Source organism: Salmo salar, chromosome 12, assembly GCF_965601325.2.
Source record: "Salmo salar chromosome 12, fSalSal1, whole genome shotgun sequence".
Lineage (NCBI taxonomy): Eukaryota > Metazoa > Chordata > Actinopteri > Salmoniformes > Salmonidae > Salmo > Salmo salar.
Window position 1 is genome coordinate 36,429,828 of NC_138302.1, and position 12,746 is coordinate 36,442,573.

At 41.0% G+C, this 12,746-nt stretch overlaps 1 protein-coding gene across 2 annotated transcripts in view; it reads left to right on the top strand.

Moving 5' to 3' along the window:
- LOC106564835 (ERO1-like protein beta) overlaps positions 1–12,746 on the top strand; it is a 32,048-nt gene that overhangs the window by 13,841 nt on the left and 5,461 nt on the right. For both annotated transcript variants that reach the window (XM_014131270.3, XM_014131271.3), the window contains exons 5-14: positions 5,898–5,980; positions 6,147–6,220; positions 7,095–7,215; positions 8,286–8,332; positions 8,824–8,838; positions 8,951–8,977; positions 9,808–9,900; positions 10,333–10,579; positions 11,513–11,582; positions 12,163–12,249. In XM_014131270.3, coding sequence (XP_013986745.1) covers positions 5,898–5,980; positions 6,147–6,220; positions 7,095–7,215; positions 8,286–8,332; positions 8,824–8,838; positions 8,951–8,977; positions 9,808–9,900; positions 10,333–10,579; positions 11,513–11,582; positions 12,163–12,249 — 864 coding nt within the window. The remainder of the gene's footprint in view (positions 1–5,897; positions 5,981–6,146; positions 6,221–7,094; positions 7,216–8,285; positions 8,333–8,823; positions 8,839–8,950; positions 8,978–9,807; positions 9,901–10,332; positions 10,580–11,512; positions 11,583–12,162; positions 12,250–12,746) is intronic.

The following is a 12,746-nucleotide window of genomic DNA, read 5'->3' on the forward strand; positions in this document are numbered from 1 at the left end:
TTTTTTTTGAGCAGTATATATATATATATATATATATATATATATATATATATATATATATATATATATATATATATATATATATGAATGAATGAGCAAACATTTTTTTAAATACTTTTTTCGCTTTGACGTTATGGGGTATTGTGTGTAGATTGAGATTTTTTTTTAAATATTTGATATTAGAATAAGGCTGTAATGTAACAAAATGTGGGAAAAGTCAAGGTCTGAATACTTTCCCAATGCACTGTAACTTGCCATTGTGGGAGGATAAGCAACCTTCCAATTAATGGCAATACATTTCTTAAGTCTCCAGAATCAACATTTCCAAACAAACAAAAACATGGAGAAGGGAGAATCTGTGGACATGCTGAGATAAGAGCATACCCTTTGCCAGAATTCAGCCAGCCTTCACAAGACCATAACATATGCAAATATGTCCCCTTTTGTGTTTTACGCCTCCAGCAGGGGAATGACATTTCTGAGTGCATGTAAATCAGTTTCACTGGCATATAGTTCTGTGGATCCATTCTGTGGATGGCCTTAATAAACTGCAGTAATTTATGTCTGAGATGATATGACCATGACTGGCCATTCAAACTCATCTGTATCCATTACTACAGGGCCTGTAAATAAATATTGATAATGTTAAGAAGTGGAGGGCTCTCAACCAACGTGAGTCGAAGTGCAATCAAAAAATATAATCCTCATTGAAAAATAAAACGCTCAACGCGCCCATAGGTTAGGCTACTATGGTGAGCGAGCATTGCGCCTTTTCATTTTCAATATGTATTGATTACCCATTTATTTGTCTCTGCCTGCAAATCGTCCTCCTAAAGATGGGCTATATCATATAGGCCTATGCAAAACGTAGCAAGTGTCGTTGTCATCATTCTTGCTGCTTCCTGTTCATTAGCCATACCTGCGCGATCAGTTATGCGTATGGTCTCAATTAAATAGAGGAGCCGATAGCCTATGCCTGGGCGGAAAAACACGGGCCAGTTATCTTTCCAAGCTAATGTACTTCCTAAATAAGCCTATGATTACATTGCGTAGAAATGGGCCTAAATATTGATCACCCATATTTAGCCATCTGAAAATCTTCCCACTCCTAAAAGGTAGGCTATAAAAATAGCTCAAGAGAAATTGCAAGTCTCTCCAACTCTGCTTTCTTGAAACTACATCTAGCATATTGGCTGATATAGCCCAGTAATACAATATAAGGGCCGTGTGAAAATCTCTAGTAATTTAAAACCTATTTCTTAAGTTATTTTTGCTAATTTTACATTGCCTTTAGGGCGCAAAATTTCTGGGAACATCCATGGCAAGTGAGCTGCGTCACATACGCCTAAAATAACATTGCGGGACTGCGGTTGGGTTTGGGACCAGTTTTTGCGGTAGTGGATGAGAGTCGGGAGCAGGATGAAGAAATTGGTCCCGCGCAAACTTTTACTGTGCACCATGACAGTGAAGCCTGCAACGTTAGAGCTGTTTATTGCTGTGTCAGAGTGAAAAGTAGGGAATTAGCTAGGGAAACTGACAGATCAATAATGTTTACAATGCCATATTGACTAATAAAACTCACATTGCACTGAAAAAACGTCAATCATTTGGCCAATGGTTTCATTGTTTGATTCAGGTCTAGTGTGATTGGCCAGCTCGGTACATTTAACCGGCGAAAGCTAGCCAAGTTAATTTACTTCTGAAAAAGGACAAAACAAAGGCTACAAAACCTTTCCATACAAACAACAGCTGTTAGCGATATGAGGTGGCTATTATTACTATCTAACTGACAGATAACTAGAGGCTGGAGCTGACCTGGCTGTGGTAGGTACTACTAGCTAGCGTAGCTTATTCACCTCAGTCGAGAGGGAATTAGATAATGTTTAACGTTACTGTACATGTCAGTTACAATACTAGCTCAGCACTGCGAATAAACACTCGTTTTTTCTGTTAAGTTAAACAGAAGTTACCTTGCCAGCTACATCAGTCAACTAAGAGTAGCCAGTTTCTGGTCTGCATGGTTTTAAAACTCAGTGAAAGAGAGCAACATGTACACACTGAACTATGCTCAACTCAGCCCGCTCTTTGATGTCCGGGGGGTTCTAAATCCAGCGGCTGAACACTCCAAACAGTTTACCTGACAGCTGGGAAGCGTCTGCATGGTCCTAAAGCACACTGTCGCTGTGTTTTCTATAACATTGCAATGATAAAACATTGAAAGTTGTGCACCTGGTTGCACGCACAAAACTAATATTAGCCAGCAAGGATCTTGATCCAGGAGGGTATTATTTGCTGTTACCAAGCAAATGCTTGATTTTGGAAGAAGCTAACCACTTTGCTAGATAGCTAACTAGCTACTAAATTAGCAAACCAAATACAGAACTGCAGACCATTTAGCACAGTTAACTTAATAGTTATAAGATATCTAGTTGGCAAACATTTAGTTGGCGCATGCTGCATGGCAGTGAGGGACTCACAAGGGTCTCTTGTTGTGTGCTTGTAAACAAACACCACGTGACTGGGGACTACTGTAAGCTACAAAATAATGTGACAAGTGAAATGAAGAACGCAATTATCTCCTAACGCAGTGGTTCCAAAACTTTTTATAGTCCCGTACCCCTTCAAACATGACCCTTCAAGCACCAGGGTCAGCGCACTCTCAAATGTTGTTTTTTTCCGTCATTGTAAGCCTGCTACACACGCACCATATGATACATTTATTAAACATAAGAATGAGTGCGTTTTTGTCACAACCCGCCTCATGGGAAGTGACAAAGAGCTGTTATAGGACCAGGGCACAAATAATAATAATACATTTTGCTCTTTATTTAGCCATCTTACATATAAAACCTTATTTGTTCATCAAAAATTGTGAATAACTCACCACAGGTTAATGAGAAGGGTGTGCTTGAAAGGATGCACATAACTCTGCTGGGTTATGTTGGGTTGTATTGGAGAGAGTCGGTCTTAAATAATTTCCCAATCACAGTCTGTGCCTGTATTTAGTTTTCATGCTAGTGAGGGCTGAGAATCCACTCTCATAGGTATGTGGTTGCAAAGGGCATCAGTGTCTTAACAGCGCGATTTGCCAAGGCAAGAAACTCTGAGCGCAGTCCTATCCAGAAATCTGGCAGCTGCTTCTGATTGAGCTACATTTTCACAGAACCTCTTGTTGCAATTTCGATGAGGCTCTCTTGTTCAGATATTGGTAAGTGGACTGGAAGGGATAACGAATCCAGTTGTTTGTGTCGTCCGTTTTGGTAAAGTACCTGCGTAATTGCGCACCCAGCTCACTCAGATGCTTCGCTATATCACATTTGACATTGTCCGTAAGCTTGAGTTCATTTGCACACAAAAAAATCATACAATGATAGAAAGACCTGTGTGTTGTCCTTGTTAATGCAGACAGAGAAGAGCTCCAACTTCTTAATCATAGCCTCAATTTTTGTCCCGCACATTGAATATAGTTGCGGAGAATCCCTGTAATCCTAGATTCAGATCTTTCAGGTGAGAAAAAACATCACTCAGATAGGCCAGTCGTGTGAGAAACTTGTCATCATGCAAGTGGTCAGACAAGTGAAAATTATGGTCAGTAAAGAACTTTAAGCTCGTCTCTCAATTTAAAAAAAATGTGTCAATACTTTATACCTTGATAACCAGTGCACTTCTGTATGTTGTAAAAGTGTTACATGATCGCTGCCCACATCATTGCATAATGCAGAAAATACACGAGAGTTCAGGGGACTTGCTTTAACAAAGTTAACCGTTTTCACTGTCGTGTCCAAAACGTTTTTCAAGCTGTCAGGCATTCCCTTGGCAACAAGAGCCTCTCTGTGGATTCTGCAGTCTACCCAACTGCTTGCACGTGCATTACCACTCCACTATGTCTCCCTGTCATGGCTTTTGTGCCATCAGTACAGTACAATCAAAGGAAGGGACATCCGTCTAAGACCGAATGACCATCCCACAACTTTCCAAAATGCCGTCATTATTTTAGCAGGAATCTCCTTGCGAATGATTTTGCCGAAGATTGTATCTCCGCCGGCCTCTTGACCACCAAAGTCCATTTGATGTCGCAAAGCTGTCCAGTACTTTAAAAATATCCTCTCATGTTGTCCTGGTTTCCAATGGTTTGCAGAAGAGGATGTCTTCCTTAATTGACCCCCCCCCCCCCAATAAACGTAACGGACATATACCAGGATCTGTGCCAGGCCCACACCACGTCTGTTTACTCATCCAGCTGTAACGCATAGAATTCACTGGCTTGTACGCGAAGCAGTAATTGTTTCAAAACATCTCCTGCCATGTCACTGATGTGAAACAGTGTTGTTTGATGAAGTCATTGTCTGTATAGTTTTTTTGGGCCTTTTCCCCCAACATTGCCCCAGCCATATCTGCTGCAGCAGGAATAATTAAGTCCTCCACAATAGTATGGGGCTTGCCTGTCCTAGCCATTCGGTAGCTCACAATATAAGACGCTTCTAGCCCCTTCTTATTAATGGTAATTGTTGCTTATATACATATATTACTACTTGAAAGTCGTCTTTATTCTCGCTCCAAAAACTCCTGTGGCCTTCTTTTGAAATTGTCATGTTTTGTTTCTAAATGTCTGCGCAAGAGTGAAGGTTTCCCAAGAGAGAGTAATGGTTAATGTGATTGGATGTTAATTATTTAACTAGGCTACCTGTATTTGACATCTTGTTGTTATTTCGCTGAACACTAGATGGTTTGATTTTATTTTCGGCAGTGAAACGAGGCAACTCAGGCGAGGGGGAAAAAACGTCACCCAAATGTATAGCCGTGTTGGAAAATATAAATGTACTGTTTTGAAAATGTGAAGATTAAAAAAATAATTAAATGTGAATCACATTTTTATTTGGCGTACCCTCGACGGCATTGCGTGTACCCCAGTTTGGGAATACTTGTCCTAACGTATTGCACAAGTTGACTTACGGAGGAGTGGGATGATATAAGAGCGTCTGCTAAATGACTATAATGTAAATGTAAAATATGGGAGAACTTGGGAAGAGAACTTGGGAAGGTTGAACAAGGTTGAAGGTTGAACACCAGACGGGCTGCAGTGTTCTGGATAAGTTGCAGGGGTTTGATGGCACAAGTTGGGATCCCAGCCAACAGACAATTGCAGTAGTCCAGACGGGATAGAACGATGGCCTGGATTAGGACTTGCGCCGCTTCCTGTGTGAGGAAGGGTTGTACTATACAGATGTTGTAGAGCATGAACCTGCAGGAGCAAGTCGCTATTTTGATGTTTGCAGAGAACGGCAGGGTGTTGTCCAGGGTAATGGCAAGGTTATTTGCACTCTAGGAGGGGGACACCGTGGAGTTGTCGACCATGACTGAGTCGTCTTAGAGCGAGCGGTCAGGTCTTCCCCGAGAGTAAGAGCAGCTCTGTCTTGTTGAAGTTGAGCTTGAGGTTGTGGGCTAACATCCAAACTGAGATATCTGCCAGGCAGGCAGAGATGCGTGTCGCCACCTGGGTGTCAGAAGGGAGGAATGAGTAAAGTAGTTATCTGCATAGCAATGATAGAAGAGACCATAAGAGGATATGATGGATCCGAATGACTTGGTGTATGGAGAGAAAAGAGGAGGGGGCCTAGAACCGAGCTCTGGGTGACACCAGTACTGAGCGCATGCGAAATGGTTCAACTTTTGAGCACGTCTATCTGTTTTGGCATTCAGGTCCAAAAAGTAACCATGGGCAAATATGTATAGAAAGTGTTTTTCAAATCAGAAGGGGTGCCATCAATAAGTGATTTAAATCCAATTGAACGACCCAGCTGGAGCATTTTTCTTAGGATACAGATTTTATCTTTAAAGTTACCTTATTTCTTCTAGGTAATGCTAATGCTATTTTCTCTTTCTATCCTTGTGGCCAGTACTCCCAGGTGGCCAACGCCAACACAGACATAGTAGATTGTGAACAAGCCCAAGACCTGGGGGCCATTAACAGCACTCTGAGGTAAGAGCACACGCATGCTACTTCCCTAAAAGGCCTCATACATACATACATGGGCATCTGTTTTGATAAGAAATCACTAAACCAACACTGCAAAACATGGTGATTATTTCAGATGAATGAAAGCATTGTCCGAGAGTGGTTTTCTGTATTACTTTTCCTCCTATAGTAACTATAGTAAAGAGGCCTTTGAGGACTGGGCCCGGCATGATGACGCACAGGACCACTTCTGTGAGCTAGATGGTAAGGCCCACTCTTCTTCCACTTCAATTCTCCACCTAAGAGACTTATAGACTTTTTAGACGGTGCCTAGTTTTTCCATTCGTATGGGATCGAGGTTGGTGTATTTCTTCTAAGACTGGAAGGGGAACTTTTGTCCAGTGTGTGAGAGCCCCTTTTATCAATCGTTCTCGGGCGTGAGCTACGCTACAAATCTTGAAAATAGAACCAGAACTTAATTATACGCTCAGTAATCTATGATGGACAAACGCATGTAGCTGTCTGAGAGTATCTGTTTAGAGAGGTGGAGACTTCTCTAGTCTCGTTAGAATATTTTTTAGAACATAATCAAGCATCTGATGAAATTACGAAACGATTTAGTTCTGGGTGTCTGAGATTATACACTCAGCAACGCGAGCCTCTCGTGAAGCCGCGCTTCTTACATCCAGGTTTCATTCAAATTAGTAGGAGCGTCTCATGCTCTGCAAATAGTGTGCATTTAGGGAAACAGTCACTTTTTGAGGTGTGAAAACATCTGACAAATGTTGTTATTGGGGTAAAATACCCCTTTAACATTGACAAGAGAGATTTTATAAGGTGTATCTCAATAGTGAAAGTGATTACATTTACATTTAAGTCATTTAGCAGACGCTCTTATCCAGAGCGACTTACAAAATGGTGCATTCACCTTATGATATCCAGTGGAACAACCACTTTACAATAGTGCATCTAAATCTTTTAAGGGGGGGGGGGGGGGGGGGTTAGAAGGATTACTTTATCCTATCCTAGGTATTCCTTAAAGAGGTGGGGTTTCAGGTGTCTCCGGAAGGTTTGATTCATCTATCCATCCATCCATCCCAATGTTCTCTCATTCTTTCTCACACCTTTCTTCTGTCAGATGAGACGTCACCAGATGCAGACTATGTGGACCTGCTCCTAAACCCAGAGCGCTACACTGGCTATAAGGGCCCCTCAGCCTGGAGAGTGTGGAACAGCATTTACGAGGAAAACTGCTTCAAGTAAGACACACACACACAAAAGAAACTTGTGCACATGCCTCTGAATGCAGTTTTACACACACAATAACTCAATCTCTCACATTGCGCCTAATCTGTTGTTAGTTGAAATATTTCAGCTTCTTCTCTCTCTTCAATGGGCTGATGTACAGTCAGGTCCATTATTATTGGCATGTGTGCATCAAAGATCCACCACCATATTTTACTGTAGCTACAAGGTACGTTTCTGCATATGCTTCTGTTTTTCAACACCAAAACCACCACTGGTGTGCGTGGCCAAAGAGTTCTATTTTGATGTCATCTGACCATAGCACAGGTTCCTATCGAACTCTAGGGTGAGCTATGGTCAGATGATGTGAAAATAGAGTTCTTTGGCCACGCACATCAGTGCTGGGTTTGGCATCAAAAAAAGGGAAGCATATGCAATAAAGTACCTCACGTCTATGGTAAAATATGGTGGTGCATCTTTGATGTTATGGGGCTGTTTTGGTTCTACTGGTCCTGAGGCCCTTGTTAAGGTCAACGGCATCATGAACTTTACCAAGTACCAGGACATTTTTGCCAAAAAACCTGGTTGCCTCTGACTTGGCTTCAAGTGGATTTTCCAGCAAGACAATAACCCGAAGCACTAATCAAAATCCACAAGGAAATGGTTAGCCACAGAATCAACATTTTGCAATGGTCATCTGTCTCCAGACTTGAACCCCATTGAAAACGTATTGTTTGAATTGAAGAGGGCAAGTCCACAAGAGCAGGAGAATGATATGGAGGAATGGTCTAAGATCCCTGCTACTGTGTTCTCTAATCTCAAAGAATTTTAGAAAAAGGGGAGGGTGCTATAGTATTAAACAGGGGTGGCAATCATCAATTGTATTAGTGTAAAATAATATAATTTCCCAATTACTTTGAAGATACAATATAGCTCAGTATTTGTATAATTTATATTATAGTATTTTTTTTTCTTTCTATTTTTTGCTCGTCTTTGTCAAGTGTGCCAATAATCATGGACCTGACTGTATGTCTTGTGATAAATCCACTATAGGGTCTGATTGCCCATTGTTTGTGGTTTGCAGGCCCAGATCAGTGTACCGGCCCCTTAACCCACTGGTTCCACCCAGAGGTAAGGGATGCTCTTCTAGCTTGCAGCCTGTATTCACCATCATGGACTGTCTTGTCTCCATTGTCCTTGTCAGGGTGGCCTGTATTTTATACACTTAAACCGACAGATTTTTTTGTTTTACGTTTGCCCTGTGTATTCACATGCTTTCGCTTCGCTATTAGGTTATAATAATAGTTGTTATATTGTTTCCAGAATCATTTTCTAGAAATGTGTGTGTGTGTGTGCATATTCAGCTTCTGTGTAATTGATAATGTCCTTGATGAGCTTACCTGCTGGTAATAAATTGTTGATGGTAATAATTATAGCAGGGATTTTGTTCATGTTTGCCTTGTAGTGTTACTTGAGTTATTTATAAGTAAATACTGTAGAGTTTTCCCCTCCAGAAGTCTGTTTGTGTGAATGCGTGTCCTCGTGCATGTGTAATATTAATAGCCCACAGTTCGTGTGTAACATGCCTTTGTACTGCTTTTGTATTTTTTTCATTCCTATAGGAGGAGATGATGACGGTAAGTTGGAATTTATGCATGTTAATCTATGTATATTGAATTGTGCTATTTATAATATGCTTTAAGGAATGCAAACTGACACAAGGCCTATTGTCATCTTGTATCCGTGCAGGCGAAGGCTTCTACAACTGGCTGGAAGGTAACTTTAAAAATGTATTTTTATCTCATCAAATTATTTTTTTAAATCTCTTCAAATTAGCATTATTTTCACTTCAAACACACAATCTATTTTGGAATGAAGCAGTGGTACATCTTGTGTCAGCACTGTTACACCCTACAGTCATTTCCCTGTATGAGACACCACAGGACAGGTAGAAACTTCTAAATGAATTCCACTAGAATGGGGTTATTTAGTCCGTTTCAGAATCAATTGAATGTTACGTGTCATCGTCGAATGCCCCTTAACCACACCACTCAGAACAGCCACTCGCATCCAAACTAATTCAGCCGAGACACTCTCTCTCTTCAACTTTTTCTCTTGACAATGGGTTTTCAACATCTCTCAGGTTGCATCCTAAATGTCATATTTTCCCTATGTCATGCTGCACTACATTTGGGGGCTCTGGTCAAAAGTAGTGCACAATATAGGGAAAAGGGTTATTTATTATAAGTTATTTTTTTTCAGGCAGACAGTGGTGGAAACCTATTGGTGTGTGCTACAAAGAAACCAAACACAGTTCCATTCCTTGGCTCTAGTATAGCGAAGACTATGAAATTAGCCTTTGTTGTGAATGTCCTGTGACGTGCAGACACACTTACTGGACCAAGAGAGGGGACTCTAGTCACTCAAATGCGATGAGTTGACAACACGCACATACACAGTGATGGCAGAATTTTTCTGAACTAGGTGTGGTGTGTGCATGTCTCAAGCTTTATTTTTTCCTCCTCTCTTTCTCACCCTCTCCCTCCCCCCTCTCTCTTCCCATCGCCCCTCTACACACACTCTCTCCCTCCCTTCCTCCCTTCTAGGTCTGTGTTTGGAGAAGAGGGTGTTCTACCGGCTCATCTCTGGTCTCCACAGCAGCATAAACATCCACCTGTGTGCAGAGTACCTATTGGACGGTAGGAAAAACGGACCACTTCCTCTCCATAGATGTCAAAACAGTCACCACCGTTATATGGTCATAGAATTATAATTCTTAGACTCGAGGTGCTTCTTCTATTCTATGGCAATTTTGATGATGAACCATGGCAATTTGCGTGGCGGATTCTATCTCTGGTTGTAGTAATGTGTGTGGTGTATTGGTGTTTGTGTGAAACCAATTGAGCATTTTCTGTATATTTACTCTACTTTTGTAAGTGTTCTTGTATTGGGATACTTTCATATGGGGCTGTTTTATCATTGTATAACTGATTCACTGTGTTTACTTCTTCGTAACGTCAATGCATCAAGGTTTCTAAATCAGTGGTCCCAATTGTTCACCCTAACGTCATCATAACGTTGTGCCAACGTCGATGTAACCCTCACTATTCACTCACTCCTGCTCTCGTCAGAGGGCTGGGGCAAGTCCCTGTGGGGCCCCAATGTGCAGGAGTTCCGCCAGCGCTTCGACCCGGCCGAGACCAAGGGGGAGGGTACGCGGCGCCTCAAGAACCTCTACTTTCTCTACCTGATCGAGCTACGTGCCCTCTCCAAGGTGGCGCCCTACTTTGATCGAGCCTTCGTCAACCTGTACACGGGTGACCGTCAAGAGGACCGAGCCACCAAAGAGTTACTGTTGCAGTTCTTCAACGAGACCAAGTTAGTTTTTTTTATTTATTTCACATACACTACTGTTCAAAAGTTTGGGGTCACTTTGAAATGTTCTTCTTTTTGAAAGAAAAGCAAATTTTTTAACATCAAATTGATCAGAAATACAGTGTAGACATTGTTAATGTTGTAAATGACTATTGTAGCTGGAAACAGAGGATTTTTAATGGAATATCTACATAGGCGTACAGAGGCCCATTATCAGCAACCATCACTCCTGTGTTCCAATGGCCTGTTGTGTTAGCTAATCCAAGTTGATCATTTTTAAAAGGCTAATTGATCATTAGAAAACCCTTTTGCAGTTATGTTAGCACAGCTGAAAACTGTTGTTCTGATTAAAGAAGTAATAAAACTGGCCTTCTTTAGACTAGTTGAGTATCTGGAGCATCAGCATTTGTGGGTTCGATTATAATCTCAAAATGGCCAGAAACAAAGAACTTTCTTCTGAAACTCGTCAGTCTATTTTTGTTCTGTGAAATGAAGGCTATTCCATGGGAGAATTTGATCAATTTGATGTTATTTTAATGGACAAAAAATGTGCTTTTCTTTACAAAACAAGGACATTTCTAAGTGACCCCAAACTTTTGAACAGCAGGGTATATTTTTTAAAGGGATTTTTTTAAATATTTATAGAAGCAATAGTGAGAGAGGAGGGTGACAGTGAAGAAAGATCGAGAGAAGGTGGATACATTTTCTGTAGGCTGGATTCAAACCTATGCCGACACTGTAGACATGCCAGAGGCTGCAGCATTACAGCTAGACCAACCAGGCCACAAGACCAATTGAGTCTTAATAATCTTTTGCCCTACTGAACTCTAGGGCTTCAATGAGACCATGAGTTTCAGTTCAAGTGGTCGGTTTTGACTGTGAATTAGAGTGGATATTGTCTTGGCTTTGAAATAACCGTCTATTCTCGTCTCCCAGAGCTTTCCCAATGCACTTTGACGAGAAGTCCATGTTTGCTGGGCAGAAGATTGAAGCAAAAACGTTGAAGGTGAGTCCACGCATCTCACTGTCATTTCACTATTAGTACCACATAGCAATGCTAACTAACATGCTTATATTTGCCATAAGCAAATCGTAGAATAGGTTTGACCCGTATCTCAATGGTTTGGTCCCTACCATAGCTTTGTACAGTGGGACTTAATTTGGACTGTGGAGAGCAGATGTGTCTATGCAGATTTTTGTGCTAGCTCACTGCACGAGCAGCTAACTAAATGAGCCAGCCGTTCAACAGACAGTGTTTTTTTTATGCACTGTATAATGATTTTGACTCGTCCATTGAACTTGACTTGACACATTGATGATATGGCCTAGTAGACCTACATACTGTACATTTAGCCTGACATGAAGTCATAATAGCTAAGCTAATGACAACTGACTTGGTGTGTGTGTGTGTGTGTGTGTATGTGTGTTTTAATTCCTCAGCCTCACTGATTATGACTAAATCTGTTCAAATTATACTGAATTAATGCAGGTGTTTGCAGGCTATTTATCCACATTGAGCCTAGCTCATACCCCCACAGGAAGGAAAGCCTGAAACATTCCCGTCTCTCTCGCCCCGTTTTTACCAGGAGGAATTCCGGCTACATTTTAAAAACATTTCCCGGATCATGGACTGTGTGGGCTGCAGTAAATGTCGACTGTGGGGGAAGCTACAGGTACGCCATTTTGTCACCTGTGGACCCATGGTTATTTTTAGCGGTAGTTACCCATTATCCATTGTGCTGTAGTTAGCTGTTATGCAATGAGTGCTATTTGTAGATGTGATCAGACAATTTTTCATTTATTTCTCTTCATATCACGGTTATTTAGTTACATTGCAAATTACAGTGCAACTTGCTTCAGTTTAATACATAATGTAGAAAATATATCTTAAGTTCTTGATGTATGAAGATTTAATTAAAAGGATACTTTTCTGATTTCAAACTGATCCCGGCACATAACACAGGCACCATTTATAAGCAGTAACAATACCCTTAGGACAATAACCAAAACCAGTGAATGTTTTGTAAAGTCAAGAGGAAGAAGCAATATGGAATTGTACCCTATATCGTGGGACAGTGTTAGATCTGATGTATTGGAGAATATTACATACCCGTATCCACATCCAATGTTTTTGAACATTTACTGGATATCAAATATGTTCATAAGGTAA